Source organism: Trachinotus anak, unplaced genomic scaffold, assembly GCF_046630095.1.
Source record: "Trachinotus anak isolate AG129_WGS33_773 ecotype Australia unplaced genomic scaffold, CSIRO_AGI_Tana_v1 ptg000005l, whole genome shotgun sequence".
Lineage (NCBI taxonomy): Eukaryota > Metazoa > Chordata > Actinopteri > Carangiformes > Carangidae > Trachinotus > Trachinotus anak.
Genome location: NW_027273856.1, coordinates 13,220,916 through 13,247,168, shown reverse-complemented (window position 1 = coordinate 13,247,168; position 26,253 = coordinate 13,220,916). Strand labels below are relative to the sequence as shown.

General features: G+C 41.1%; 1 protein-coding gene across 2 annotated transcripts in view; it reads left to right on the top strand.

Moving 5' to 3' along the window:
• The window catches only part of cdk19 (cyclin dependent kinase 19), a 61,088-nt gene that overhangs the window by 22,951 nt on the left and 11,884 nt on the right, over nt 1-26,253 (top strand). The window contains exons 3-6 of one of the 2 annotated variants that reach the window (XM_071478425.1): nt 5,216-5,326; nt 12,251-12,391; nt 24,461-24,518; nt 26,092-26,223. In XM_071478425.1, coding sequence (XP_071334526.1) covers nt 5,216-5,326; nt 12,251-12,391; nt 24,461-24,518; nt 26,092-26,223 — 442 coding nt within the window. The remainder of the gene's footprint in view (nt 1-5,215; nt 5,327-12,250; nt 12,392-24,460; nt 24,519-26,091; nt 26,224-26,253) is intronic. The other variant, XM_071478426.1, reaches the window with a different exon arrangement.

Below are 26,253 nucleotides of genomic sequence, written 5' to 3'. Positions count from 1 at the left end.
TCCGGAGGCCAAATGAAACAGCCTGTACACGATTCCTGCATGCTTTGTTCCTACCTTTGTCTTCACTCTTCAGTCTTCTGAGCCATTTCTGAAAGGTTCTGTCCACATTAAGAGGCAGGTTCCTTTGTCTGAAATCAGTAAAACCAACACGGGCTTTGGATAGAGCAGCACTTCTATAAAACAGTCATTTCATCTTTTAGCAAATGCTTTCAACTGTCATGGACAGAGTCACATGAAGTAACCTGTTTGGTCCTGAGTTGAATCTGTTAAACGTACTGACAGGTAAAAGGTCTGTGTCAAATCCAGTAACACTAAGTGAATTCTTGTGTCATTAGTACAGTCTCACTACAATAACTACAATATGACAACAGATGAGCTTTTTTTGTAGTTTCAGATTTTTGTAGTTTCAGTTTGTAATTCCTGATTAGAGCCTTTTGCTGGTTTCAAGGCCATAAGGTTCTTCCACATTTTTCTAGGAGTGTGACTTAGAACTGCAATTTTCCATTGGTATTTTTATATTCAAATCACTTACTGTATGTTGTGCTTGTGTTATTATGAGTGTTTCTCATCATTTTTGTCAGTCAGTTCTTCATCTGTGTTACTTAAATGCTGAGCAATGAACACCAAACAGGATAGTTTGGACACAATCAGCCACCAAATGTGTGCAAGAGCATCTCGTGGAGATAAAAGCAAAGTGCAAGCCCAGGGTTGAGCATCTATGTTGTTTTTCTCTGTATCGTGCTGTAGGTGAAGTACAGTAAGCATCATGGCAGCCTGTACAAATGAATAATTCATCTGGTGAGTGGGATTCACTGTAAACAGGGAGGCCTGTCTAAAGGGCCTGACTGATTATGAATCGTTTATGGGTCAGCAAATTACCTATTACAAAGTGTCAGACTAGGCTCAAGGATTGGACTCAGATGCACGACTCAGAAACAGTGATCCAAAGAATAAAACCTGTAATACAGTCCAGAATTAGATTCACAGGAAACAGTCCAAAAATCATGCTAGGGTATCCAAAAACAGGTAGCAAGAGGCAGAAAAGAAGAAGACTGGCAAGGTCAAAAACACAGGAGGGCAAGAACACTAGAACACTGGAACTCTTGACACTGAGGTTCAAAGACAAACTGGCAAAGGACATGTGGAAACAGGGGGAACTAAATACACACACAGGGGTAGACAACCAGACACAGGTGTAGCACATTAGGACAGAGCAGGTGATCAAACAGGCGGGAAACACAGGAGGACAGGAAGTGATCTAATCTGCAAAGAGAGACAAGATGAGTTAATACAAAATAAAACAGGAAGCAGATGTAAAGATGAACAAGAAGCAAAAACACAACCTTAGGCAGTGGAAGTGGATTTGACACAAAGACAGAAAAAGAGGGACTGCTTGAATGGTGTGTAGCATTCATCCTCCATTATGCATCCTCCTCACTGCTAACCCCCGTCAGGCCTTCAGTTGCTGTGAAGCCACACGCTCTCTGACAAATGGAAAGAAAACAGTCTCCATACCATTCTCCTGAAGATGGCACAGCTGATGAAGTTCATTTTAAATTTGGACATGTAACTGCAGCATTTCTCTGACAGTTTGTTGTTTCTATTGGAGTCACACTGTATTACGTTTCCCTGGGTTCAGCTCTAACACATGGTGTTTATGCTCTTATATAATGATCACCGCTGTGGCTTAGGAGGTAGAGCGAGCTGTCCACTCAGCAGAGGGTCGGTGGTTCAATCCTGGCTCCTTCAGTCCACGTGTCGAAGTTTCCTTGGGGAAGAAACTGAACTGAATTGCCTCTGATGGCTGTTCCATCAGTGTGTGACACTGTGTATGGTAGAAGTGCAGTGTGAATGTGGCTTGTAATGTAAAGTGCTTTAAGTCCGCTTTGCAGTCCATTTATCAATAAATACAACACTTATAATGTACTTAAAACTCTGAATTGCTGTAGGTGGATGTTGCTGGTGGGTGTCTTCCCATTCAAGTTTACAGCAGCATGTACATATTGCAAATTAGCATGATTTGCTAGCATATATCTCATATCTGATACCTGTCATTTGTTTTTAAGGTTTTTCATTTGAAGAAAAATGTTAATTCTTAGAGGCCACAAAGGGAGCAATGTAAAGCAAACATACGGTGTGAGGTGAAAAGGACAGGTGCATGATGGGAAGATACTTATTGTAGCTTTGGCTCATGGACGTGGCCCTCTTATCAGTGTGGTCAGCAGTAGCAGCAGCAGTGACCGTGACACAGCTCTTGGAGGCTATTTACTGCTATTTACTCTACTATTTGTTGACCTGTAGCTTACCTTTACCTTTAAACATGATTAACATTTCTTTAGATTCACTGTGACCGACACTTGCATGGGATATCATTATTGCTCATGTCCATTGCCTGAAAATGTCCAGAAATCTGCTAAGAAATTCCTTGAAAAAGTATAACTCATATGAACCTACTCCTTGCCTGAGAATCATCACATCAAGTTTTCTTCAGTGTCAAAAGTGTCTGTGAGGTTCAAGTTGCAGTCCAAAGTGTTAACTCATTGAATCCACGGCAACATAAGAATACCCCAAAAACATTGTTCATCGACCAGATGAAGATGAAGGCGATCACCACAGTAGTAGTATTGATAGATGATTGATATTTCACTCTGGATGAACGTGTGGACTGTTGCAGTGGCATCTGTCCTTTAAGATTTTATGCTCTGTTCGTTTTATTTCAGTTTCATTTATCAGGTTCATTTATCCATTCAGCTGCTGACTCATATCTAGACTGTGAGTTTGCACACGGAAGGTTGTTAACCAAGAATGCAGAAATACTGGTATATTAAATGAGACATTTATCAGTTGTTGGATGTCTCAGTTCAGATATGTGTAACATGAATCTATGCCGTAACTGAATCCATTCACAATAATTCAATTCAATTTTATTTTATTTGTATCGTGCCAAATCATAATATACATTATCTCGAGGCACTTTACAGGGTAAGGTCAAGACCTTACTTTGTTACAGAGAAAAACCCAACAGTTCCCACAAAGAGCAAGCGCTTGGCGACAGGGGGGAGGAAAAACTCCCTTTTAACAGGAAGAAACCTCCAACAGAACCGGGCTCAGGGTGGGCGGCCGTCTGCCTCGATCGGTTGGGTTTAGGAGGAGATAAAAAAGGGGCAGAGGGGGGAGGAGAGAGGAGAAAAGAGAGAGAGAGAGACCAGGAACAGCTGTGTAGGTAATGGTGTTATCAATAATAACGACAGATAACAGTGGTTAATAGTAATGATGAGTAGTGGTGGATCTGGATCCTGCTGCTCCAGGGGCAGAGAGACCTGCAGAATGAGGACAGAGAGAGAGAGAGAGAGGAGAAGCACAAACTATGGGAGAGAAAAAAAATACAAAGTTAATGGCATAAAGTAGTCGAGAGAGAGAGAGAGAGAGAGAGAGAGAGACCCAGTGCATCATGGGAATCCCCCAGCAGTCTAGCTCTATAGCAGCATAACTAAGGGATGCGTCAGGACATACCCGAGCCAGCCCTAACTATAAGCTTTACTAAACAAGACAGTTTTAAGCCTGATCTTAAAGGTAGAGAGGGGGTCTGCCTCCCGAACCCACACTGGGAGCTGGTTCCACAGGAGAGGAGCCTGATAGCTGAAGGCTCTGCCCCCATTCTGCTCTTACAAACTCTGGGAACCACAAGTTGACCTGCATTTAGAGAGCGAAGTGTCCTATTGGGAAAATAGGGAAGTATAAGCTCTTTAAGGTACGATGGTGCCTGACCATTAATGGCTTTGTAGATGAGGAGGAGGATTTTAAATTCAATCCTGGATTTTACAGGGAGCCCATGCAGAGAAGCTAACACAGGAGAGATGTGATCTCGTTTCCTAGTTCCTGTCAGTACTCGTGCTGCCGCATTTTGGATCAATTGGAGGCTTTTACTGCATTTTTGGGACATCCTGACAATAAAGAGTTACAGTAGTCCAGTCTTGAGGTAACAAATGCATGAACTAGCTTTTCAGCATCCTTTAGACACAGAATGGGTCTGATTTTTGCAATATTGCGCAGGTGGAAGAAGGCTGTCCTAGAGACTTGCTTTATATGTGAAGTAAAGGACAAGTCCTGGTCAATACTCAAAGATGGTTTGCATAATAGGTTCCAATAGACATGTGTCACTATTCCTTGTCATTTTTGGATGCAACATGGGATCATTTTAAAGGAGTGTGTTTGATTAATGTCTCTGTGTTGTTGTGTTGTCGTGAACAGAGGGCAGGGTTTGTGTTTGAGTATAATTTTATTCTTTGTCACATTTTTCCACATTATATAGAAAAGTATTTTTACAAAAAGTTGGGACTCTGTGTAAAATGTAAATCAAAACAGAATGTGATGATGTGCATCATGCAAACTCATATTTAATTGAAAATAGAACAAACACAACATATCAAATGTTGAAAATGAGACATTTTATTGTTTTATGAAAAATATTAGCTCAATTTGAATTTGGTGCAGCAACATTCCAAAAAGTTGAGACAGGAGCAACAAAAGACTGGAAAAAGTTGTGTAATGCTAAAAAACACCTGGTTGAATATCACACAACTAATGAGATTCATTGTCAGCAGGTCAGTAGATGACTGGATATAAAAAGAGGCTCCAGAGCGGCAGAGTCTCTGTGCAGTGAAGATGGGGAGAGTTTCACCAATCTGTGAAAGACTGTGTGGGTAAATAGTGCAACAGTTTAAGAATAATATTTCTCAACGTAAAACTGCAAAGAATTTGTGAATCTCAGCCTCTATGGTTCATAATATCATTAAAAGATTCAGAGAATAACGGAGAAATCTATATGAGCAAGAGACAAGGTCTGTATGTGGAAACATACTTGGCAATAAAACGGATTCTGATTCTGATTCTGATTCTGATTCTGAAAAACCAATACTTGATGGTCGTGATCTTCACGTCCTCAGGCAGCTCTGCATTAAAATTCCATAGTGGAAATCACTGCATGGGCTCAGGAACACTTCTGAAAACCACTGTCTGTGATGACATGATTTACACATCATCACATTCTGTTTTTATCTACATTTTACAAAGTGTCCCAACTTTTTTGGAAATGAGGTTGTATATCACATGAGCACATATTTCATATCCTTACACACAAAACTGGCATAACAAGAAAATGTTTTCTCAGCTTGTTTTAAAATCATACACACTGTTGTCCTGTTGTGTCTTCCAGCTCTTACGAGAACTGAAACACCCGAATGTGATCGCCCTGCAGAAAGTGTTCTTGTCCCACAGCGACAGAAAGGTCTGGCTCCTCTTTGACTATGCCGAACACGACCTTTGGGTGAGTCTCTCTCTACCATTCTTTCATGCAGCAACATGTATCCCATTATGTGATCTGATATTTTCAAAATGCAAATGAATGTGTCACAGAAAACCTGTTGTTCCTTCACTATAACTGGCAGAAAAGGTTTCCTGAAGTTTAAATAAAGAAAACAAAGACACAGTATACAACTTGAATTACTGGTGGATATGACATTCTGATACATATGGCTAGCACACATTACTTTATTAACCTGTATATCCTCAGGACTGTGTGCATCTTATTCAAACCTGAAAGACAAAGTGATACACCTGATTGTAGGATGACCAGAGAAACTGTTACAACATGCTTCAGAGACATGATTTGCATATGTTCACAAGAAAGGTTAATATATCACTGAGGTAATGCTCGATCAAGACCATTAATTTTTCCTTATTAATGAATATCCATTTTACAGTAACTAGGGGAATTGAGATTGTCCGGTAGCTTATTCATGTATTTAGTTAATATTTGAGTCTGTGTCATGATCCACTGCCTTTGTCTGAGGTGTTGAACAGTCTGATGACAGTGAACAGAGGAGTTCCTGAACCTCTCAGTCCTGCAGCAGAGAGATGAGACATTGCTGCTGTAGCTGCTTCTCTGGCCTGAAGGATGTTGTGGAGAGGATGGTTGGTGTTGTCCAAGATGGCTGCATCTTACAGAGCATGTGTCTCTCCACAACAGTCCTGAGTGAGTCCAGAATCCTCCACTCACAGACCCAGCCTTTGGAACCATCGTCTCCAGTCTTCTTGTGTTCAGTTTACTGTCCAGGGACACACCTACGTATTTATAGGTGTTCAACAACCTCAGTGTCCTTCCCTTCTTGGTCTTGGAGGTTCAGAAGGAGGCAGTTCTTGTGGCTCCAGTCACTGAAGGCCATCGTCAGATCCCTGTACTCTGCTTCTTGCCTATTCCTGATACACACCACAACTGTGTCATCTGAGTATTTCTGGATCTGGAGTTGTATTTAAAGTCTGTCGTATACCGGGTGAACAGGACTGGAGCCAGAACAGTCCCCTGTGGAGCCCCAGTGTCTCTCACCACTGTCCCTGAGACACAGTTACCAGCCTGACGTACTGTGGTCGTCTTGTGAGGTAATCCACAATCCAGGACGTGAAGGAGGGATCCACCCCCATCCCTTCCAGCTTGTCTTTGAGAATGGGGGGTAGATGGTGTTAAATGCACTTGAAAAATCAAAGAACATGTAACCACCTGATTCATCCAAGTAAGAATGGGCCCAATGGAGTGTGTAGAGGACAGCATCATCCACTCCAATATGTTCCTGTAACAAACTGTAGGGGATCTAGTGCTGTCCAACCTGTGGCCTCGGTAGGTGTAGAAGCGGCCGCTCCAGGGTCTTCATGATGTGTGATGAGAGGGCCACGTCTATAGTCATTTATCTCAGCCAGACATCCTACTTAAGGTACCAGAACAAGACATGATGTTTTCCACAGGACCAGGACCCTCCCTGTTTGCAGACGTGAGTTGAAGATACTCTGGAGAGGCTCAGCCCGCTGAGCTGCACAGACCATCGGACACACACCATCCAGGCCGGCTGCCTTTCCAGGACATAGCCTCTTGAGCTCCGCCCTCACCTCATCCACTGTAAGGGACAGAAGACTTGATCCCAGTGTGGAGGAATTTGCAGCTGCAGTGTCAGGGTTGCAGCAGCGTGAAGGAGATGTTGTAGGAGAAGCTGCAGGTGAAGCAGTGGGAGAGAGAACAGGTGAGGCTGTGTCACACCTGTTGTAGAACAGGTTGAACTCATTGGCCCCCACATCACCTGATGTTACCTGGCTGTTCCTCTCTTTATAAGCCTGTGATGGTCCTCATCCTCTTCCACACCTTTCTGGTGTTGTGCTGCAGCTTTCTCTCTACTTTCCCCTTTTCATCCTCCTTCACCTGCTTTAATCTCCTTTTCACACACCTACGCTTCTCCCTGTTCAACCCTGAAGGCCTCCTGTTTCTGGTTGAGGAGGGTCTTGATGTTACTGGTGATCCAGAGTCTGTTGTTAGGGAAGCATTGGACAGTTCTTGTTGGTATTACAGTGTCCATACAGAACTTATAATCTGTGGTGCAGTCAACCATTCTGTCAAGATCAGTGTCCTTGCTATTGTTCACAAGCAGAACCAGCCCTTCACCTTTATTCTTTCACTTGCTCTGGCATCGCTGTCCACTGTCACTGCTTTGAAGACAGGAACTTCCACACAATGATCGGGAGTGTTATTGTTTAACCAGGTCTTTGTGAGACACATGAGACAACACTCATATGCTTGTTGGTTCATCACAAGTGCCTCCAGCTCATCACACTTGTTAGCCAGGGAGTTGACATTCCCCATCTGGATAGATGGTAGAAAAGACTTGTATCTCCATCTCTTAGCCTTTAGCTTAGCCTTTAGCTTAGCCCCACCTCTGCATTCTTGATACCGCACCTTCAGCTTAGATGGTATGGGATGTTTAATTCCATGGCTGGTACACCGTAAAGCAAGAAGGTTCTGCCTTACATACACTATTTTCTCCATTGTCAGATGGAACAACAATGCAGAATAAAGATGTCAAAATGACAAAAACACACTAATACTTTGCAAAAACATACGAGCTACAAGGACTTGCTGCCTCTCTGCCAGTACATCAATGAAATTGAAGACTTTTTGTTTTCAGTCCATTTTGTTTCAATTTCCATAATTAACTTTTTTAATCAAGGTCTTTCTTATTTTGCAAATATAAAACAAAAAACAAACTCAACATGAACACAGGACAGTAAAGTCCTTGTCCACCCAAAGACCCTGTTTCCCAAGAACTGTTCCATTAGTAAATTTGTATCCAGTCAAACATCCAAACAAAAAATAAACCTATATAAACAGGTTCATATAGATACCTTCACAGATTCACATACTTATAGATAAAGTTATGTTTAATATTACAGTATTAATTAATGAATAAATTGAATTAAAGGTAAATTAAGAATGGAGGAAAAAAATACATACCCATGAGTCACATAGGTGTGCTGGTAGCTACCGTACCTTCAACAAAGGATATAAGTGGTTGCTAGGTGGCAGTGAATTTCCTGGTGGTATATCTGAATGTTTCTAGGTGAACATGACACATGATCCACTAACCACATAGAGAGAATCATTCCATTAGAATAGAATAAGCTTCTGGCCAGTAGTGCTCATCATATTTAAATCACACCCACTGAGAGGATAATTCACTGGGGCCATACAAACAGTGACATTAATGGAGCTGGGTTGACTATTTTACCACTAATTCTGGAGAAGGTCTCAAAAATGGATTATAGTTTGGGACATATGTAGGAATGTAGCAGAAGCCTGTTTGTACCAGTCGCATGTAGGGTCAAAGTCCTTCATAATCTACTAGACCAATGAAAACAGTGTACATTTTTAAACCGAAGAGCTACAGTGTTTCGAAGGTACTAAGTGCATTTGTGTTGCCAGAGTTACCACCTGCTGCTTCACTTTGCACTCAATGCTCAAATCTGCTATGGGAAAATGATTCCTATGATACAGTGGATCAATGAATGTGGCCACATGCATCAACACAGTGATTGAGTTGATGTCATATTTCACTTCTGGTGGCATCACAATGCCAGTTTTCCAGTATCAGTTTTGGTGAAGTCTCACTTTTTATGAGATGATGTGGTGACGTAGTCCTCCCCTGAGAAGTCAGTGAAGTCACTGACCGACTTCAGGGCTTTGTTGATGGAGTCCAAGTCATCAACATGTTGCCAAGTGAGAGAGGCATGTGGGCCAACAATGATGAAAGCAATGGATCACTGTGCTCTACTTCTACTTCTACTACTACTATTATTACTACTACTACTAAACTACTACTACTACTACTAATAATAAACATAATCATAATCATAATAATCATAATAATATTGATAATGAATTCGTAATAGGCCTTTAGTTTAGGTCTAACTGGAATGGACTAAATGTTGATTGTAATTGTGGGTTCAGTCAACTTTATTTTGCGTTAATGTGTATCAAGAACTAAAGTACAATTCTGTTGTGCAATAATTCAATTGTGTAATACAGTACTGTATACTGTGTATTTATACTGCATATATATTGTATATCTCAACTAATGCTTCTTAGTTAAAGCCTACCATTCTTGCTTTTTAACACATTTAAAGATCCCATTTTTCAGCCTTATTATTCACACTGTTGTTATACAGTGTAGTGTAGTTTGATGCACATATTTTTACACATTTCTTATTTTTCTATATATATATTGTAGTAGAATGCACAATATGTACAAGAATCAAAGGCATCCCATGATGTGTGTGTTTACTGATGGTTAACTGATGGTATAATTAGAGAGTGCTTTGGTGGAACAAGCTCTTGCTGTTCTTTTCTGTTCTTTGCTCTGCCAGCTGTGGGAAAACAGAGCCCCACAGCTCTTTTGCTAACTGCACCTGCAATATTGGCTGCCATGTTAGTTGTTATTGCTGACACTTTTATCTGATCCAGTTCCCTCGTCAAGCACATCAGCTAAGTTCTTGCTGTGTGGTTCTCCAGGAAGAACAATGTGATACAATCTTCCATCTTTGTTGATGAAATGAACCATTAGTGACATATACCGCGTCATATCAATACTTCACCCACTCGTCAGCAAAAAGTGCAGCCCTCTGGATCAAAACTTGAACCTCTTTTCTCAGTTTATTGTACATACAAAGATACTTTTCGAGCCCAGCAGTAATTTGACAGATGGCTTTTCCACTGTCTCTTGTAATCTATGAAGTGACGGCGTCATTTTTTTTTACATTTCATACTCATCTCTTTGTATCAATAGTTGTGGTGATATAGAAGGCCCAGGAGACTGTCCCCCTGTGGGCCCCATCTCTGCAGCAATGGAGGCACGGTGTTTTCGTAGGCGGGCACGCACATTAGACGCATCACCGCCTTTTGCCATGACTTTTTTTTTGCAATGTTTACATTTTGCTTCATTTACATTTGATCTCCTTCATGTTGCCGGCCTCAGCTTTGCAGTAACAGCTCGTCAGACACAAGTGGCTCAGTTGGTCCATTTATAAACAAAGTTAATCACATTGTCGTATTGCTTATTACTGATGCAATAGAAATTACTGTAGCGCCATAGGTGTCCGATGTAGGCTACTTTTTTATTTGCCATAACCTGTCATTATTACAAATGTTGGTTGAGCCTGTTCGCATGAAATCAAACCAGTTTAAGCTCCTACACTGTTTACCGTTGTATAGGATGGGATGCGCTATACAAATCTGAATTAATATACAAGTTTAGCAGGAACTCACATTAAACACTCCTCACTCCACAAGCCAGGCCCTCCTCTTTCAACAGACAGTAAAAATGCTATAATGAACTGCAATTGCAGATGAGGGCTAACAGAATTACAGCATCTGTCGGATTAAACGACAAGATATATTGTATTAATTAGTGGGCTTTGGAGATACTGGTATTTTGTTACTTACAGACAGAGCCAGGCTAACTGTTTTTCCACGTTTCTAGTAGGGGTGGCCTTTGGCATATGTTCTACTTTTCAGGCAAATCGCACAGATCACATCATTAAAAGATGCTATATTAGATATTTAATTTCAAAGTTCAGTCGCTCCTAACCAGCCCATTGTTAGGTGCTAACAGGTAACATGCTAACTGCAGCTGGTGATGACAGTCATTGTTCTACTCTGCAGCCTCGGTGAGTTTGTCGTAGTGGCCCATGTATCAGTTCTCCATCTGAGCAGAGCAAGACCCACAGTTACTGGCTGCAGTCCAAAACAGTGGATTTAAAGTCCACCTGTGGGGCCAGAGACTTGCCTGCAGGCGGGGAAACATGAAGCTGGAGCAGCAGCTGAACTTTCAAATCCAAACACTTACATTCTCGTTGATAAATTACAGCAGTGCCAACATGTACTCCACATGAACTAGCCAAAAACTGTGATTGATTGTGACTTGTGATTTGTAAACATCATTGTGGGTGAAGATTTGCGGTGAGTAATTGAACATTTGTGATGGAAAGATGCAAATCACAACTTCCAGTCAGAACTTTCACAATAAAACCAGACCGGAAATAGGATGCAGATCGTGATTGAGATCGTGGATTGTGATCAAAAAGATTGTCATATGATCTATTGGCCAGATCGCCCACCCCTATTTCCAGTCTTAATGCTCTTTATACTAGAAATATAACTGAGGCTTAAAAAACAAACACAATAAATTGTGGGCTGCTTCATTTATGTCTGAATGAAATTACATTTGTTGATACAAACCCATTAGACAAAAAGGGAAAATTATTTACTTTTGTTATTCATTATTAGAGTTCATTTTAGCACCATGTGCTGTTTAAAAGGCAAAACTCTCTCCATGTGTCTCTTCAGAATTAGATGTTGTGACATCATGTTTATTGGGATTTTCATGAGCCTTGTTGTACATTTTTATCTACAATAAATCCTTGAAGGATGAAGCCATAAAAGGAAGACTTCAGCTTTCATCATTTTGTTTGAGGGCCAGAGTAGGCCCACAGGCTGCTATTTGCCTATCACTTGACTGGACTGGACAGCATCCAATTATGTTCCAATAATCTGTTAATACTAAATTTGTCTAATTTTCCAAACACATTGTCTAGTAGCCAGCTCCCAGTGTCTGGTAAATCAAACATATTCATGTGCCTCCTGGTGTTGATTTCCCAGTCTGGTAAACTGTAAACTCAGGAAACCTTTTGTGTACCACCAGCTGCCAGTAAGGTTAGACAATAAAATCACAAAAAGAATAACTCAGAGCATTACAGTTGACCTAATTTACCAGCCACCACCACGATAGGTGGAAGCTGTTTTTGCAAATGTCTGAACTGACAAGACATGCTATGCTGCACAAGCTCAACTGAGGTGAAACCTTTTTCTGCCTCGTAGCACATCATCAAGTTCCATCGCGCATCCAAGGCCAACAAGAAGCCCATGCAGCTGCCCCGAGGGATGGTGAAGTCTCTCCTGTATCAGATTCTGGATGGGATCCATTACCTCCATGCCAACTGGGTGCTCCACAGGGATCTGGTGAGCTGGCTATATTAGCTTCACTGCTCCAGTTTCCCTTTACAGACACACACCGGCACAGGCACACACCTCATCTAAGAGCTGTTTGCAGAAGTGACACTGGTGACATCACAGAAACTCTGTCTCCCAGCAGAGGCAGAAGTTTCCTCGTAGCAGACCTGTGTAGTGGCATCACACATGGTGACCTGGAGATAAATATCTCAGTCATCCAGGCTATGTTATCTCTAAGAGCTGTATGAAGGCATTAAGACATTTCAGATGAGAGGTCCAGCTGCCTTCATATAGCTCTAGGAGAGACTTGAAGATAAAAATGGCTAAATATACAATCAAAGAAAACCTGTTTAGGTAAATTCTGTAGTTTTAGTAAGGTGGAGATTAGGGTGAAAATTTAAATTTAAAACAGGGTGATTTAGAAAAATCAGAAGGGTAATAATATTCACCTGTATCCTTTACTTTAATTTACACAAATTAAAAACCTGCCTCAAAAAACCTATTTCTGACATTACAGACTTTATAGCCATGTTTTTGTACTGTGTATGGTCAACCTATGGCAGCAGTTCCCAACCTTTTCCAACTCATTGTCCACTTGAAAATCTGGAAAATGTTGGCGGCCCACATCAAGTAATGTGTTCTGAGAGCACTTTATAGTCTAATGATAATGATTGAAAATTCAGGACTGAACTGAAAGCAGAGGAAGCTGGCCACTCTGGGATAGATCACTTGTTGATTCACCACCTGTCTCTTGACTGTCTGTCCTTTAATTCTTCCTTTTGATTCTCCAGTTTTTGCCATGTCATTGTAAGAGTGTGATAACAAACAAGTATAGGATGTGATCCGGCCAGCAGCAACATATACTGTAAGTTACTTCAATTATCATTGGCTTTTTACAGTGAAAGGCCTTAATATGAGAAAAAAAACTATATGTGTGTGACTGTGACTTTTGGATTTAGCACTGCTCTCATGACTTCACTCACTAGTTTGCTAGTCAGCTAATTTTGAGAATAATAAATAACAAAGATATTAATGAATTTTCTCCTTAATGTGATTTTTGAATGTTTGTATTCTTGTACTTTGACTTATGTCTTATATTGTCAATTCATTTGTTGTTCAATATAATATACAATATTACAACCATATTAATAATTAATATGGTAAATAAAACAGCTGTTTTCCGAGCTGCTACAAATGCCAAAGTTAGCTTCACGTTGTTTGTAAATCAGGCCCATACATAACATTTTTTCTCTTTCAAAATTTATCAAGAATTGAACTTCATTGTGGTTGCAGCTAGCTTGCTAATAGCTATTAACCTCAGTTTATAGCAGAGATATTATTCTGTTCAGGTGCATCTTGTCTCTCTCTGCCACACCAAACCATTCCAACCAGCACAGCTAGTTTATCTCTGGGTGGGTGTTGTTATGACTCGGTGTGGTATGTTATTATGATGTTTGATTGTCTGGAGAAGCGTGATTGTGATGCCTGAGGAGCAGAATGTCCTGAACTCTGAATGTTGTCTGATTCTTGTCTAACCTTTAACCTGGCTACAACACACTGGTGGTTCCTGTGAGATTTTCCCCACCTCTGTTTTCCCACAGTGCTTTGGTTAGTGGGAGATTTCATTCTCTGTAGCTGAGTCACACTGGAGCCACAACACACAGGGCTTCTTATTGTGTGCCTTAAAGTTGCAGCTCAAATGCCAGAATGGCAGGAACTACATAAAAATTGTTGTGTGTGCACACAAAAATACTTGAAACTAAATGAAGTCTTGCATTCACTGACTGATCTCTACAGTCTTGGTTGACGAAGCTAGATGACAAGGGTGAGCTCACAGTTTATCAGCTCCTGTCTGGAAAAAAAATATCACACACCATGTTTTTCTGTCTTACTTGTTCCTTTGATTTCCTCTGCTAATGTCTAGTTTTTTTTCCAGAATTGATGATAGTGTGAGTAAATTCACAAAAAACTGACATTTTATCAGTTTTTTAAAAGAATGAGTTTTATGTTAGCCAAAGTGAGCAGTTTTAAAGCTGTTCCAATTTTGACTGCTGTGGCAAAGGCATCAGACGAGTTCATAAAAGCAGTGTTGAGGAAGTTATTTTAAAGTGTAACCACAATCCAGTAGTTAAACTACAGCAACACTCCACTGTTGTTGAAGGTAGGAAGCTGCACTACAAACAGCTCAGAAAGTAGCTCATGAGAAGCAATGCAGTCATTAGATTCTGGTTTAATTTACCATATTAAAAAACTAATTAGTCTTGTTTTACACAAAGATGGAAAGGTGTAGAGTCAGTGGTGGAGCAGCAGATTGCAGGATGGAGTGCAGTGTAGCCATTTAGTGTTTGGTTGCAGCAACATAAACTCAGTGGAAAGAATATCTTGCTAAACATTGCATCATTTCTAAATGGCTACAAATCCTGGACACTAGGAAACTTTAGTGTCTGAGTCACACTTGGTATAAATGTCTGATACTTCCATTATATTTCAGTAGATTCATTCCTAAATTCATGACCCCACATAACCCACTACCATGTTTAATTGTTTGATTTACGTTTTAGTGTGCAATCTGTCCTGGTAAGATAATAACTTTACTTATATAGAACAGTTACATGCTGCTTTACAAAGACATAAAACAAGATATACCAGATAAAAGTGACATGAAATAAAATGCAGTGAATGCAGTTGTAATGTGTTTTAAAGAACTATTTCAATGTAGAAACAGAGCTGATCTGCCTGATCTCCAGCAGCTCAGTCCAGAGCCAAGGGGCCCTTACCAAAGGTCCAGTCTAATCTTGGTTTTAGTCCTGACTTTGGAACTACTAAAAGACCCCTACCAGAGCTCCTGTCCTGTCCAGGCCAGAGATACAGACAGCGACCAATTAAAAGTTAAAACATACAGGTCTTCAGTGTGGAGATACTAAGACTGGGGTCTTGTTTGTCCTTTTGTTGGAGGTATTGCTATGTAATTCTGGACCAGTTGACACTTGAACAGGTTGTACTGATCCAGATTTAAGATTTAAGTTAAGTTGTGAATGTGGTCAGTGGATGAGAATGGACCTATAATAGCTTCAGATTTTTCTTAGTTTTTAACGTTTATGAGTCAGGATTCTAGTTTTCTTAATTGCACTGTGTTGGAGTTAAGTCATCTGCATAGAAACTGAGGCTGATACGGTGCTTTTGTTTGCTCTAGAGGGAGCTAGGGCTGAAACGATTCCTCGAGAAACTTGATTAACTTGATTCATAAAATGAGGCAAATTCTTTGCATCGAAGCTTCATTTAATCCATATGACAGCTCAGTGGTCACCATTAGAGATGAAACAGTTACTGGTTTCATGCTAGAGTAAAAAAAAAAAAAAGCACAGTAAAAATGCCAGATAGTTAGTATTACTGTTTGAATTTTAATTATTAACCATTGTCGATAATTGTTTATTTTAAACATGAGTGAACCCACTAAAAACATGATTGTGTCCTTCTACATTGCCAGACGAGTTTACCTTTCTGATGTCACATGACCACAGAGCACACACACTTTCATTTTGATGGATAATATTGTAGCAGTTCAAGCTATGAAAATGTTGATTTTTCTTGAAGGAAACCAATTAGTTGTTCATATTAAGAGACCTGTGTTCTTTTCTCTTTTCTATATTTTCTATATTATATATATATATATATATATATATGTGTGTGTGTGTGTGTGTGTGTGTGTGTGTATACATACACATTTTTTTTTCGGTTACTCGATTAATCTATGGAATGATCGGTAGAATACTCAAATACTCAAATAATTGATAGCTGCAGCCCTAGAGGGAGCATATCTTGGATATAGGTAATGCATCAAGGACCGAACCCTAAAGCGCTCCATGGTTGAACTGGGTAGTTTAGGATTTACACTTTGGTAATGCTGGCTCAGGTCAAACTGCTATTTGTATCCAAATACTTGCAAATACTTGCAATTATTAAGTGAACAGTTTTAAATGAATATTTTCATTATTGCCCTGACAAACTGTGCTTTGTGGCTGTTGTGTCAGACCTTTAAGATCCTTGTGGTCCAGATTAGAAGTGAGTTAATGTGACTCCATGCGCCTTCTTAGAAAATAGATCTTTCTCATGTCAGATTAAGAACTGTGTGAACTGTAAACTCCCACAGCCCATCTGTATGTGTTGCTGCTCTGCTTGTATTTGTTTTCTCACTTCATCTGTCACTCCCTACCGAGGAACATTTGTGGAGGGAAGAGTATAATTAACAAAACACAACACAGTGGATTAATTTGATTACTACCATCGCTGCTTTGACATCAGATGATCCAAAGAGAGGCTGTTTTCAGATAATAATCATTTTCCAGCCTGTGTGAAAGTTAGCGAAGCTGTGGGTTGAGTTCTCTGAGTGCACGTCTTAGTGGATAAATTGGGTTCAGAAGTCAGAGGGTAGAGCAGTAACAGTTCAGGCGTCTATCTATTTACAGGGTTGTCCACTCTTGCGTAATCCCTGGCAATCCTCAGTGGTCATGTGGTGGCCAGTATCACATTATGTAAAGCTGCAAGGATCAGGGAGCATGCTCTGTCTTTCACACTCTGTCTCTCTCTGGTGATTTGGAACAATCCACAGAGCATTCAATCTTTTTCTCTTTGCCAGTGTCAGTTGTCAAGGACTGAACTCTGAACTGTTTTGATTCCATTGCATTTGTGATTTAGACCTATTGTTGTGCTAAAATGACAGTACACCTGAGGCTGAGGAGAAAATCACTGTCAGAGCTCATCGTCAGGGAATCATAAATGTCTGTACCAGATTTAGTGCCAATCCGTCCAAGTAGCCGTTGAGATATTTTTGTCCGAACCAAAGTGGAATCACCCACTGAAACAACAGGAATTTGAAAAGGAAAGCTGAGGTTTACCAAAGAAGAAAACGGCTTCATGCTGGGTTGATATGGAAAAGTCTGAGCATCACTGAGGAGAAGCTCAAATACAAACTGATTGAAAGTGTTTTTAAACAAACAGTCATGTTATGGTTCCTGCCTCTGTTTTTACTGTAGACAAATCCAGGCATCGCTGCCATTCACCGGGACATCCCTCCACCATTACTGTGAAAGGTTGGGGGCATCCAGGTGACTGGCTGGTGTGGGACCCATTACAACCACAGCCCTGGTTTGAGTCCAGTTTGAGACCATTTATTGTTTTTCCTTGGGCCACATCAAGCCCTGGTCTCACGGCTTGACGTGTGTCTTGGCTGTTGACCAGACAGACAATTCTGTTTTTAAAAGTCTATCTGTGCTTAGATCTTGATTCAGACTGAATCTGTGTGAGCTGTTGCTACTTCTCAGTGAAAAGACCATCTAGAGATCTGGAAAAGTCATTAAAAAAATCATTGTATTAAGTTCCCGTAATAAAAGGCCTGAGAAGTTATTAAAACATCATTTACAGAGGTCTGCTCTCTTTGCTGCTGTAGATGGTGACATCAGTTATACATTGTTTTGTATGTGCAGGCTGTCGGGATGTGTTACATATCTATACACTACAACTGAGACAGTGTGTTGGTGGGTTGTTTGTGTAAATGTGCCAGTGTCAGACAGCCAGCTTGCTTAATTCATTACTGTAGACTTGTTTTCCATCCTCAATGAAAAAGGTTTTAACCACTATTTGTTGCCAAACATGCTCCATAGGACCAGTACAAGCAGAGTGAACCACAGTGGGCTGTTAGATGACAGGCTCTACTGTGAACACGTCATTTAGGGAAATAGCTTCTGTTAACTTGCTGTGCTGTGCAGTGGAAAGCACCAGCTACCAGCCTGGTCAGGTTTGCTCATAAATCCTCTCAATATAAGCATCTGTATCAAGTAAGACCAGGTCAGAGGCTGTTTACACTCAGCCTGCTGTCACAATTCACAATAAAGCTCTTCTCATTTACATGTTTTTCAGTAATATAGTGTGAAATAGTGACTGAAACTCGTGTCAAACAACATATTAACCAGCGGTCAATGATCACACACACGGGAAGTTAGAAGCACCTTTACATCAGCTGGCGTGTGGCCAGCATAAAGGGGTGTGTCTGTAGAGGTAGAGCCCAAACTTGCAGGGTAATACTCTCCTCTCTGGAAAGTGGGTTTGTCCAAAAAGTCAGTAGATTTGTTGCTTGCTCTTTTCTGAAAAAAAAAAAAGTTAGTAAAGGCATCTGAAAAGTAAACAGCAACAGAGGTGCTACACCAGCAGCACTGTCTGTTTGCATCAAATCATTTAAAAACTGTGAAAACCACCAACGGGGAAACTGCAGCACGCAGCCAGCTGACCAATGGTGTAAGCTTATCACTCAGTCAGTGGCGTTTGGCTGACCAATGGTGTAATTTGATCACGCAGTCAGTCAGCAACAGACCCGTTTTTGGGGCTGGCTCCACCATTGCAGTGCAGCCAAAAATAGATATTGCTGCAATCAAAAGCACAGATGTTACTGGTAACATTAACAATCACTTAGTTCAAGTGTCCGAGTAAGTCATGGCAGTGTCACAGTGAGACCACGTGGACAACATGTTGTAGCCTTTTTGTGAATTAAGTCATGTGTGGAATATTTAATGCAGCAGTAAAAGGGAACAGTCCTGCCCCCCATTTACAACAACACCAACTCTCCCACAGGAGCTTGGAGGTTGTTTTGTTCCCTGAAGGTCACACCATTCTTATCTGTGCACCAACTCTTCCGGCCCTTTGTAACTATTTTCATGGCAGCTGGACGAAATTCTCCATTGTCAGACTCTGACTCTACACTGATGTATTGCAGTTAGTGCTGTGACTTGGCTGCCTTGTTGCCAGGGCTTCCTGCCATTGTGACCACACCACAGACCCATCCAAATTCTCCTCTTTTTGGTTCTTGTTGTCGGTTAGATTACCATCTTTGTGCAGGTGTCATGGCCTTTTTTCAGCTCTCTTTGTGGATATAAGTAATAACAAGTGAAAAGCAGAGTGCTGTTTCTTTTAAACATGTCACTGCTCGATGAAAAAATGTGCCAAAGGCCTCTTATTGCTTTGGAAATGTATAAGTCAACATACAGGAGGAGGAGCAAGAAGACAGACATGTAATCCGCTGTGATCTGTTTAGCTGTAGGGGAAGGTGCCCCAGCGACCCTGCTGTTACATAACTGCATGTTTGTGCTGGTGTGTAGCATGTTCTGCATCTCAGGCTTGTGCTTTGCATTGTGCCACTGCAAAGCGCTCATCCCCCACTTGTCCTGCCACTGCTCCACTCCTTCTTCCCTTCCCCTCCCACCACCCACACACCAGAGGTGGGCCTCCCCCACTCTCCTCCCACCCCTACACCCCTGCAAGGATTATGTAACAGCCTCTAACTAGTGCTGAGCCCACCACCCTGCATGTGTCACTGTGTCAAGATGCTGACTTAGCAGCTCTGCAGGCCAAAGCAGAGAGCATGCACCTCAGTGGATTGTACAATCACTGTTGGGGGGAGGGGTTACTGAAGGTGATCTGTTGTTGCAGTAAATCCAGACTAACCTATTGTATATGTACCGTAGTGTAAACTCACATTAGTAACTGCCTGGCTGTCAGAGGCTGCAGCAGCACAGCACAGATGTTGCTGCTGATGGGACAGAGGGGCCAGTGGAGTAAACTGTGACTTTCAGAAGATTAAGAATCAAACATTCACTTCAATTTTTTATTATTCAATTACAAAACATTGAACAATATTATATTTATTTTCATTCTATGAACTGTGTGGTTTACTTTATCTGATAGTAACTAGAAATATTTCGCTTTAGAGACTGAAGTTGTGGGTGTACTTTCTCTCTCACATGGTTCTGGAAAACAATTCAGTTCTCGTCTTTTTTCTGTTCACACTTGTCACAAATGAAACAAGAGGAATAATTATTAAGTGAAATGGACAGACAGGAAACTCATCAGGCTTCCCGCAACAACATTTCTGTCTTCTTAACCTGAAAGTTTGTTTCCAAGTAGGATTCACCGAACTCTGTTGACTGCACAAACCTGCAGTAAAGCTCTTGTAAAACTTACTCCACTCTGTGTGTGGGCAAGTTTCATTCACAAAAATATTACCCAAGAATAAAAATAAGACAAAGTGTGGAGCTTTGAGTCCTGAAATCAGCAGGAAGAAACGTAAAGGTTCAGCTGTCAGTAGGGTTAGGGTTAGCGATATTAGACGACCTGAAACAAACAGAAGATACAGATACAGCTGCATGTGTGTCATCAGAGCACTGCATGAAGACCCCAGCCAGCTCACTAACATACTGTCTCCCATAAATACTGTACATACTTCAATATATAGATTCTTCCTTGACAATTCACAATCAGCAGGTGAATTGTATAAATATAGCAGCAGTATGTCTACAGCTACACAATGCTGTGATTGTTCTGATTTGCTTTCACACCACAAACAAACAGCACCAGAGTTGGATTACAATTGTGCCGAGTGGCTGCAATCCAGTTTTCAAGCCCAGACCAGAGTTCAGATGACAGCTTTCCCACTGGCCCACATGAGCTGAACAGACAAACACACCATTTCTGGAACCGACCAACTATAAGTGATTGTTTCACTGAGTTTCAGATGGTGAAGCACAGTTTAGTACATACTTTTGAATTACACTGGAGCATATCTTAAACACACTATATTTTGCTGCAGCAACAGAAAATATTCAGCCATATTTTCCCATGACTCCCACCAGCTCCACTTCTATTTGTGTTATACGTGTCTTTTATTTCATCAGAAACATGTTGCTTGCTCATTTAGCATTTTTAGAGGCCCTGACATTCACTCGGGTCTTTTACAGAACACTCCAGAGGTAATAACTGTTTTTCAAACAGCCAAGATGAATATGTTCAGGCTGGCCATATTAATTCACAGAGTCCTGCTTATAATTTAAAGGAAGAACTGGGAGCCTGAACCGGTTAGGCCTTTTAAAGGACACGCCTGCCTTTGTGTTTGCCGATTGCTGCGTGTCTTGTTGTGGCCGTGAATAATAGACCTCATTAGTGGTGCTGTTTCTATAGCAACAAGATGTGTTTGCCACTGAAATCTGAGTCTGCTGAGCCAGAGGGTTCACATTCACACAGACACCCAGGGAGAATCGACAGGCTGTGTGATGACAAGCAGATACTGCATCCTGTGGTAAGAGAGGGCTACGTTTAACTATAAAAACATGGCCAGTGTCTTTGTCTGATATCACAGGGCACATAAGTGCACATAACCCAACATTATATTGAGGAAGTGTAATTATGGATTGGAGTGTAGTTACACTTCAGTGCTGATGTGTGTGTGTGTGTGTGTGTCTGTGGTGAAAGTCTTAAAGCTTTCTTAAAGCTGATTCTTAAAGCTCATTGTAGCGGGTCTCACTGTCACCGTGAGATCCTCCAGCACAAACACCAACCAGACAATTTGCTTTAACAATGTCTTTTATTGGGCCGACTGCACACACACACACTCCCAACACAAATTTCACTTCTCCCCCATGTGTCCTTGGCTGCCCACCTCTTCTGGTGCACACAGTCCCGTCTCTCTCATGCTCTCTACAGTCTCTGATGAGTCCTCTCCTCTGTGTTTGTGTGTGTGTGTGTGTGTGTGTGTGTGTGTGTGTGTGTATGTGTGTGTGTGTGTGTGTGTGTGTGGTAGTTGATTAGATAACACCTGATCAATCAACTCACATCACTCTCTCTCTACTGCAACTATGCCCCTCCCCACACTGACTGATCTATATTCTTTATCACAACAATGGATCAAATGAGTGTGGATCCTATTTTAACCATGATCACAGCAACAAGTGCAAAAAACACTTTTTCTTGGAAAAGTGGTCTTTGACCTTTGGACCCCTCCGTAGTTACAAAGTGTAAAAGGTCAAGCAGAAGTGGAGTATAAACTGAAGGTTGTGGTGATTAATAAATTCATGCTTACTCACATCCCTGGTTCTCATTTCACAGTGACACATGATAACAACAGCTCAGCAAATCCAAAGAGGCCTCTCTAGGAAATGTTGTCTATATGTTGCAGAGCAGCATGATCTGAACACACTGCTCCTCACATCTGAACAGTGATGATAGCAAAATGTTGATGAAGCTGTGTACATGGCCAATCGTTTCAGTTTTGTTTCTACTCTATCTCAAGTCACAAATGGTCACATCAAACTGAAACAGGATACAGGGTCATTACGGATCAGGCTGATGTGTCTGGTTACTTTGTGGCAGCCTCATGTCATTTGTGCATAATTTTATAAAAGCAGACAGAGCTGCACACCAGTGCAGTGGTGCTGCACTTCACCAGTCAGAGGCTGCAGATCAACATCTGTGTCTGCTGCCTTCAGATGGCTGAAGGTATTTAATGTACTAAAGGAAAAGCTTTCACATACAGTGTAAAGCAGCTGTGGACAACAGATACGGTAGGTATCACTAATCCTAATGTAAATATAAATGCAGACTGATTCATTATCGATTTCGTTAAACACAACATTCATGTTTTTATGCTCATTTAAAGGCATCTGGTTGCGGAGTGATTGGTTAAAATGGTTTATTTATATTTTAAGCATTAATTATTGTGTCGTTGCTGCAGATTTGTTGATAAAATCACCAAGTGGCAGTAGATTGATGCTGCGTCGAAACAGAGGAAGTTCTGAGACCAGAATTTTCACCAATTTACACCAAATTATCCACAACTATCACAGGGATGTGCAAAGTGAATTTCAAGGTCAGGAAATTACTAAACTGTCAGAGTGCTATGTGTGATGTGAAAATCTAAAATTATCACCCACCTCTGCAACCTCACATTATACTGTTTTAGAGCCTGGTAACACCGCTGCCATGGACATAGTTTAAGCTGTTTTCAGTTGAGCTTTTCAGCCAAAATCCTCTGTTACACCCAATATCTGCTAGTTAGTGACCAGCTTTTGAACATATTGAAGCATTGAGGCATTTTAATGGTTAAACAGTAAGATGTTTCCCTCAGGGAAGGATGTAAAGCAAATGTAAGTGAAATACAATAGTAAATATTGGACTGACATTAGTCACATCGCTAGAAGCATGACCCTAATTGAATGCTAATGTTAATGTATGTCTGCTGGATGTGTGTATAGCAAAATGTTTGTTTTCCCAAACAACTTCATGAGGTGACAATATGTGTTTTCCCCTTGTTGCACTGTTTCAAAGTGGCCTAGAGCTGCACTGATTAGTGTTATTATTCTACACGTAATGGAGAATGGAGAAATTATCACCAACTCTTCAGCTCCACAGAGCAGTTTGGTATCTTTCAGCTCATCAACCTGCAGCTTTACATTTTTGGTTCAGGTCTTGTATCAAACTGATTCTAACCTCAGCTGTTCTCAGTAAATAAACCCCCTGTGTGTTTTCTGCCCGGACAGCGTTAGCAAGCAGCTGGTGAACACAATGAAGAGTTTTAGCAGCAGAAGAGTCTGTTATTGTGATCCAGGTTCATATGACTACTATGTAATGTGAGAGCGGTCACTGTTAGTGACTCACTCACAGGAAATGATTTCCACCTCGAGTAGCGGGGCTTTATTGTCATGAAGTTGATTGTTTTGGGATCACTGCTCTCATCAGCCTCTCATCCCCTAGAGACTCCATCTTGTTCCACTCTCCTGCCAAAAACAATGCTGCAGCTTTATACTTCCTGATAGACATTTTCCATAGAACAGATCGGACTGTATTTTATCAGAGCCTTTGTTAATGATGCTGTCTCCCTTTGATCTAGGTCAGTGGGTTAACCAACTTTTACTCACACAAGCTTATTTTTGTTTAGTACAAGTTTCTCACCCAAAACCAGACAAACACAAGCAGGTGTGTGAGTGTTTGACCCCGTTTCCTGTGTGGGCTGCTGCGGGAGAGTTTTAAGTGCACTCTCTCAAAACAGCTGACTGACCTGGTCATGTGGTTGTGTGGTTCAATAACCAAGAGGAGAGTAAGAACAGGTCACTGAACATGTGTAGCACATACAAAAGAGAATCACTTATAAAAGTGTGTTACTAAAATGATTGTCCGATGTGACTGGAAATGGATACATTCATGGGACCTCTACATTAAAGTGAGCTGTGTTATAATCTAATATTTCTCTGTCTCCTCCAGAAACCAGCGAACATCCTGGTGATGGGGGAAGGTCCTGAACGAGGAAGGGTCAAAATTGGTAAGGCAGATTGAAAAAATGTTTCTGTAAAGTGCTGATTCAGATATGTAAATGAGACAAGTTATACTGTAGATACTGCCATCATCATGACAGTGGATCAATGAGGCTTTTGACTTGTTTGAGTGTCCGATAGCTGCAACGTTTAACCCTCTCTCTGAGAGGTCGACAGGGAGCTCACATCAGTACTGTTGCATAAGCCAGCTGGCCAGAGGACTGTCGAAGGGTAATATTGCAGGAGTCTATTTTTAAACTCTGTGCACCTACTAATAGTACGAGCTGCAACCAGACCCTCTACAACTGGTGCTGATGAGTGTCTCTCTCTAGTCTCACTGAGAGACTGTTACTGCACAGGGCTGGTCCAGCAAGAGGAAGTCCATCGTTCAAGAGACATTTAACTCATTAAACTGGGCACCATTAAGTAACAACAGCCAAGGGTCTTGTATTGATGTATATATTATTGAGATTTCAATATGCTCATGTTCATCTGTCTGACTGGTTTGATCTCTTTTCACAAAGGAAACTTCAAAAAGAAATTTAAGGCCAGAGACACACTGGATGCGTCCAATGTGCGTGGCGGCTGCAGAACATCTTGGTTTTCGGTGTGGAGTGATGTGGAAGTTTGGCGTCTCGCCTATTTTTCATATGTGGTGTGCATCTTTAAGCAAATATAGACAGAGAAAAGACCTGTTGATGTCATTTTGACATCATACCAGCAACGTCACACAAAACACCTTCCACCTTTTTTATCCATTTTAGCAGCTGCATGTGGAGACAGAGGCATTTTAGAGACATTTTCTGTCAAAAATAAAAAAGAAATTAATTAAAAATGAAGAGAAATCCCAACATTAAAGTATCCTGCAAAGTCTATGTAAACACATAGAGCTGGCAGTAGCAGCAACACAGCTGACACGCAGCTGGTATGAATACACACACCTGTTTTTCCACAGCAGATCAGCAACAGCAGCCACGATGCACACGCCATGCATCCAGTGTGTCTCTGGTGTAAGATTTAAATGAAGGTTGAATTTAGCTTCATTTGGAGGACTCACTCTTACCCCCATGACGGATTTCATAATGAAGTTTTGAGCTGTAATTTCTTGACTGATAGATGAATGAAAGATAAAAGTAAAATCTTGTCTTCTCCTAAAAGCTATTTCTCAAATTTGTTTTTGCACTTTAGAGGTGAGCACAAATCCTCTGAGACATGTTCTTCTCTGATTTCTCTGATGATATATCTCTGGGTGGGATGAATGCACAGTAGCTAGAAGTCAAAGATGTAGGTTTGGCTTCAGAAATGGCAGTGGATGAAATTATGCCATTGGTTATATTATTGGTATAAGCAAAAATGAATATGTGTAGAAATAAAAAATCTCTGTAAACCTCTGGACTGTTGTAAAGCAGTTTCCTTGATAGAGATTGATAAAGTTGTATTTGCATCTTTACTATTGTACAATTAACTCAGCTTGAGACGCTGTGAAACCAAACTACAACCATCTACACTCCAGGTCTGAGGCCAACCAGCCTGATGGTGTCTGTGTTAACCACATCCATCCTCTCTTCCTATTCGGTCTAGCTGATATGGGCTTTGCCAGACTCTTCAACTCTCCCCTCAAGCCGCTGGCGGACCTCGACCCTGTGGTGGTGACGTTCTGGTATAGGGCCCCTGAGCTTCTGCTGGGGGCCCGGCACTACACCAAAGCTATCGGTGAGTACAAAGTATGTACAAAGAAAGGCC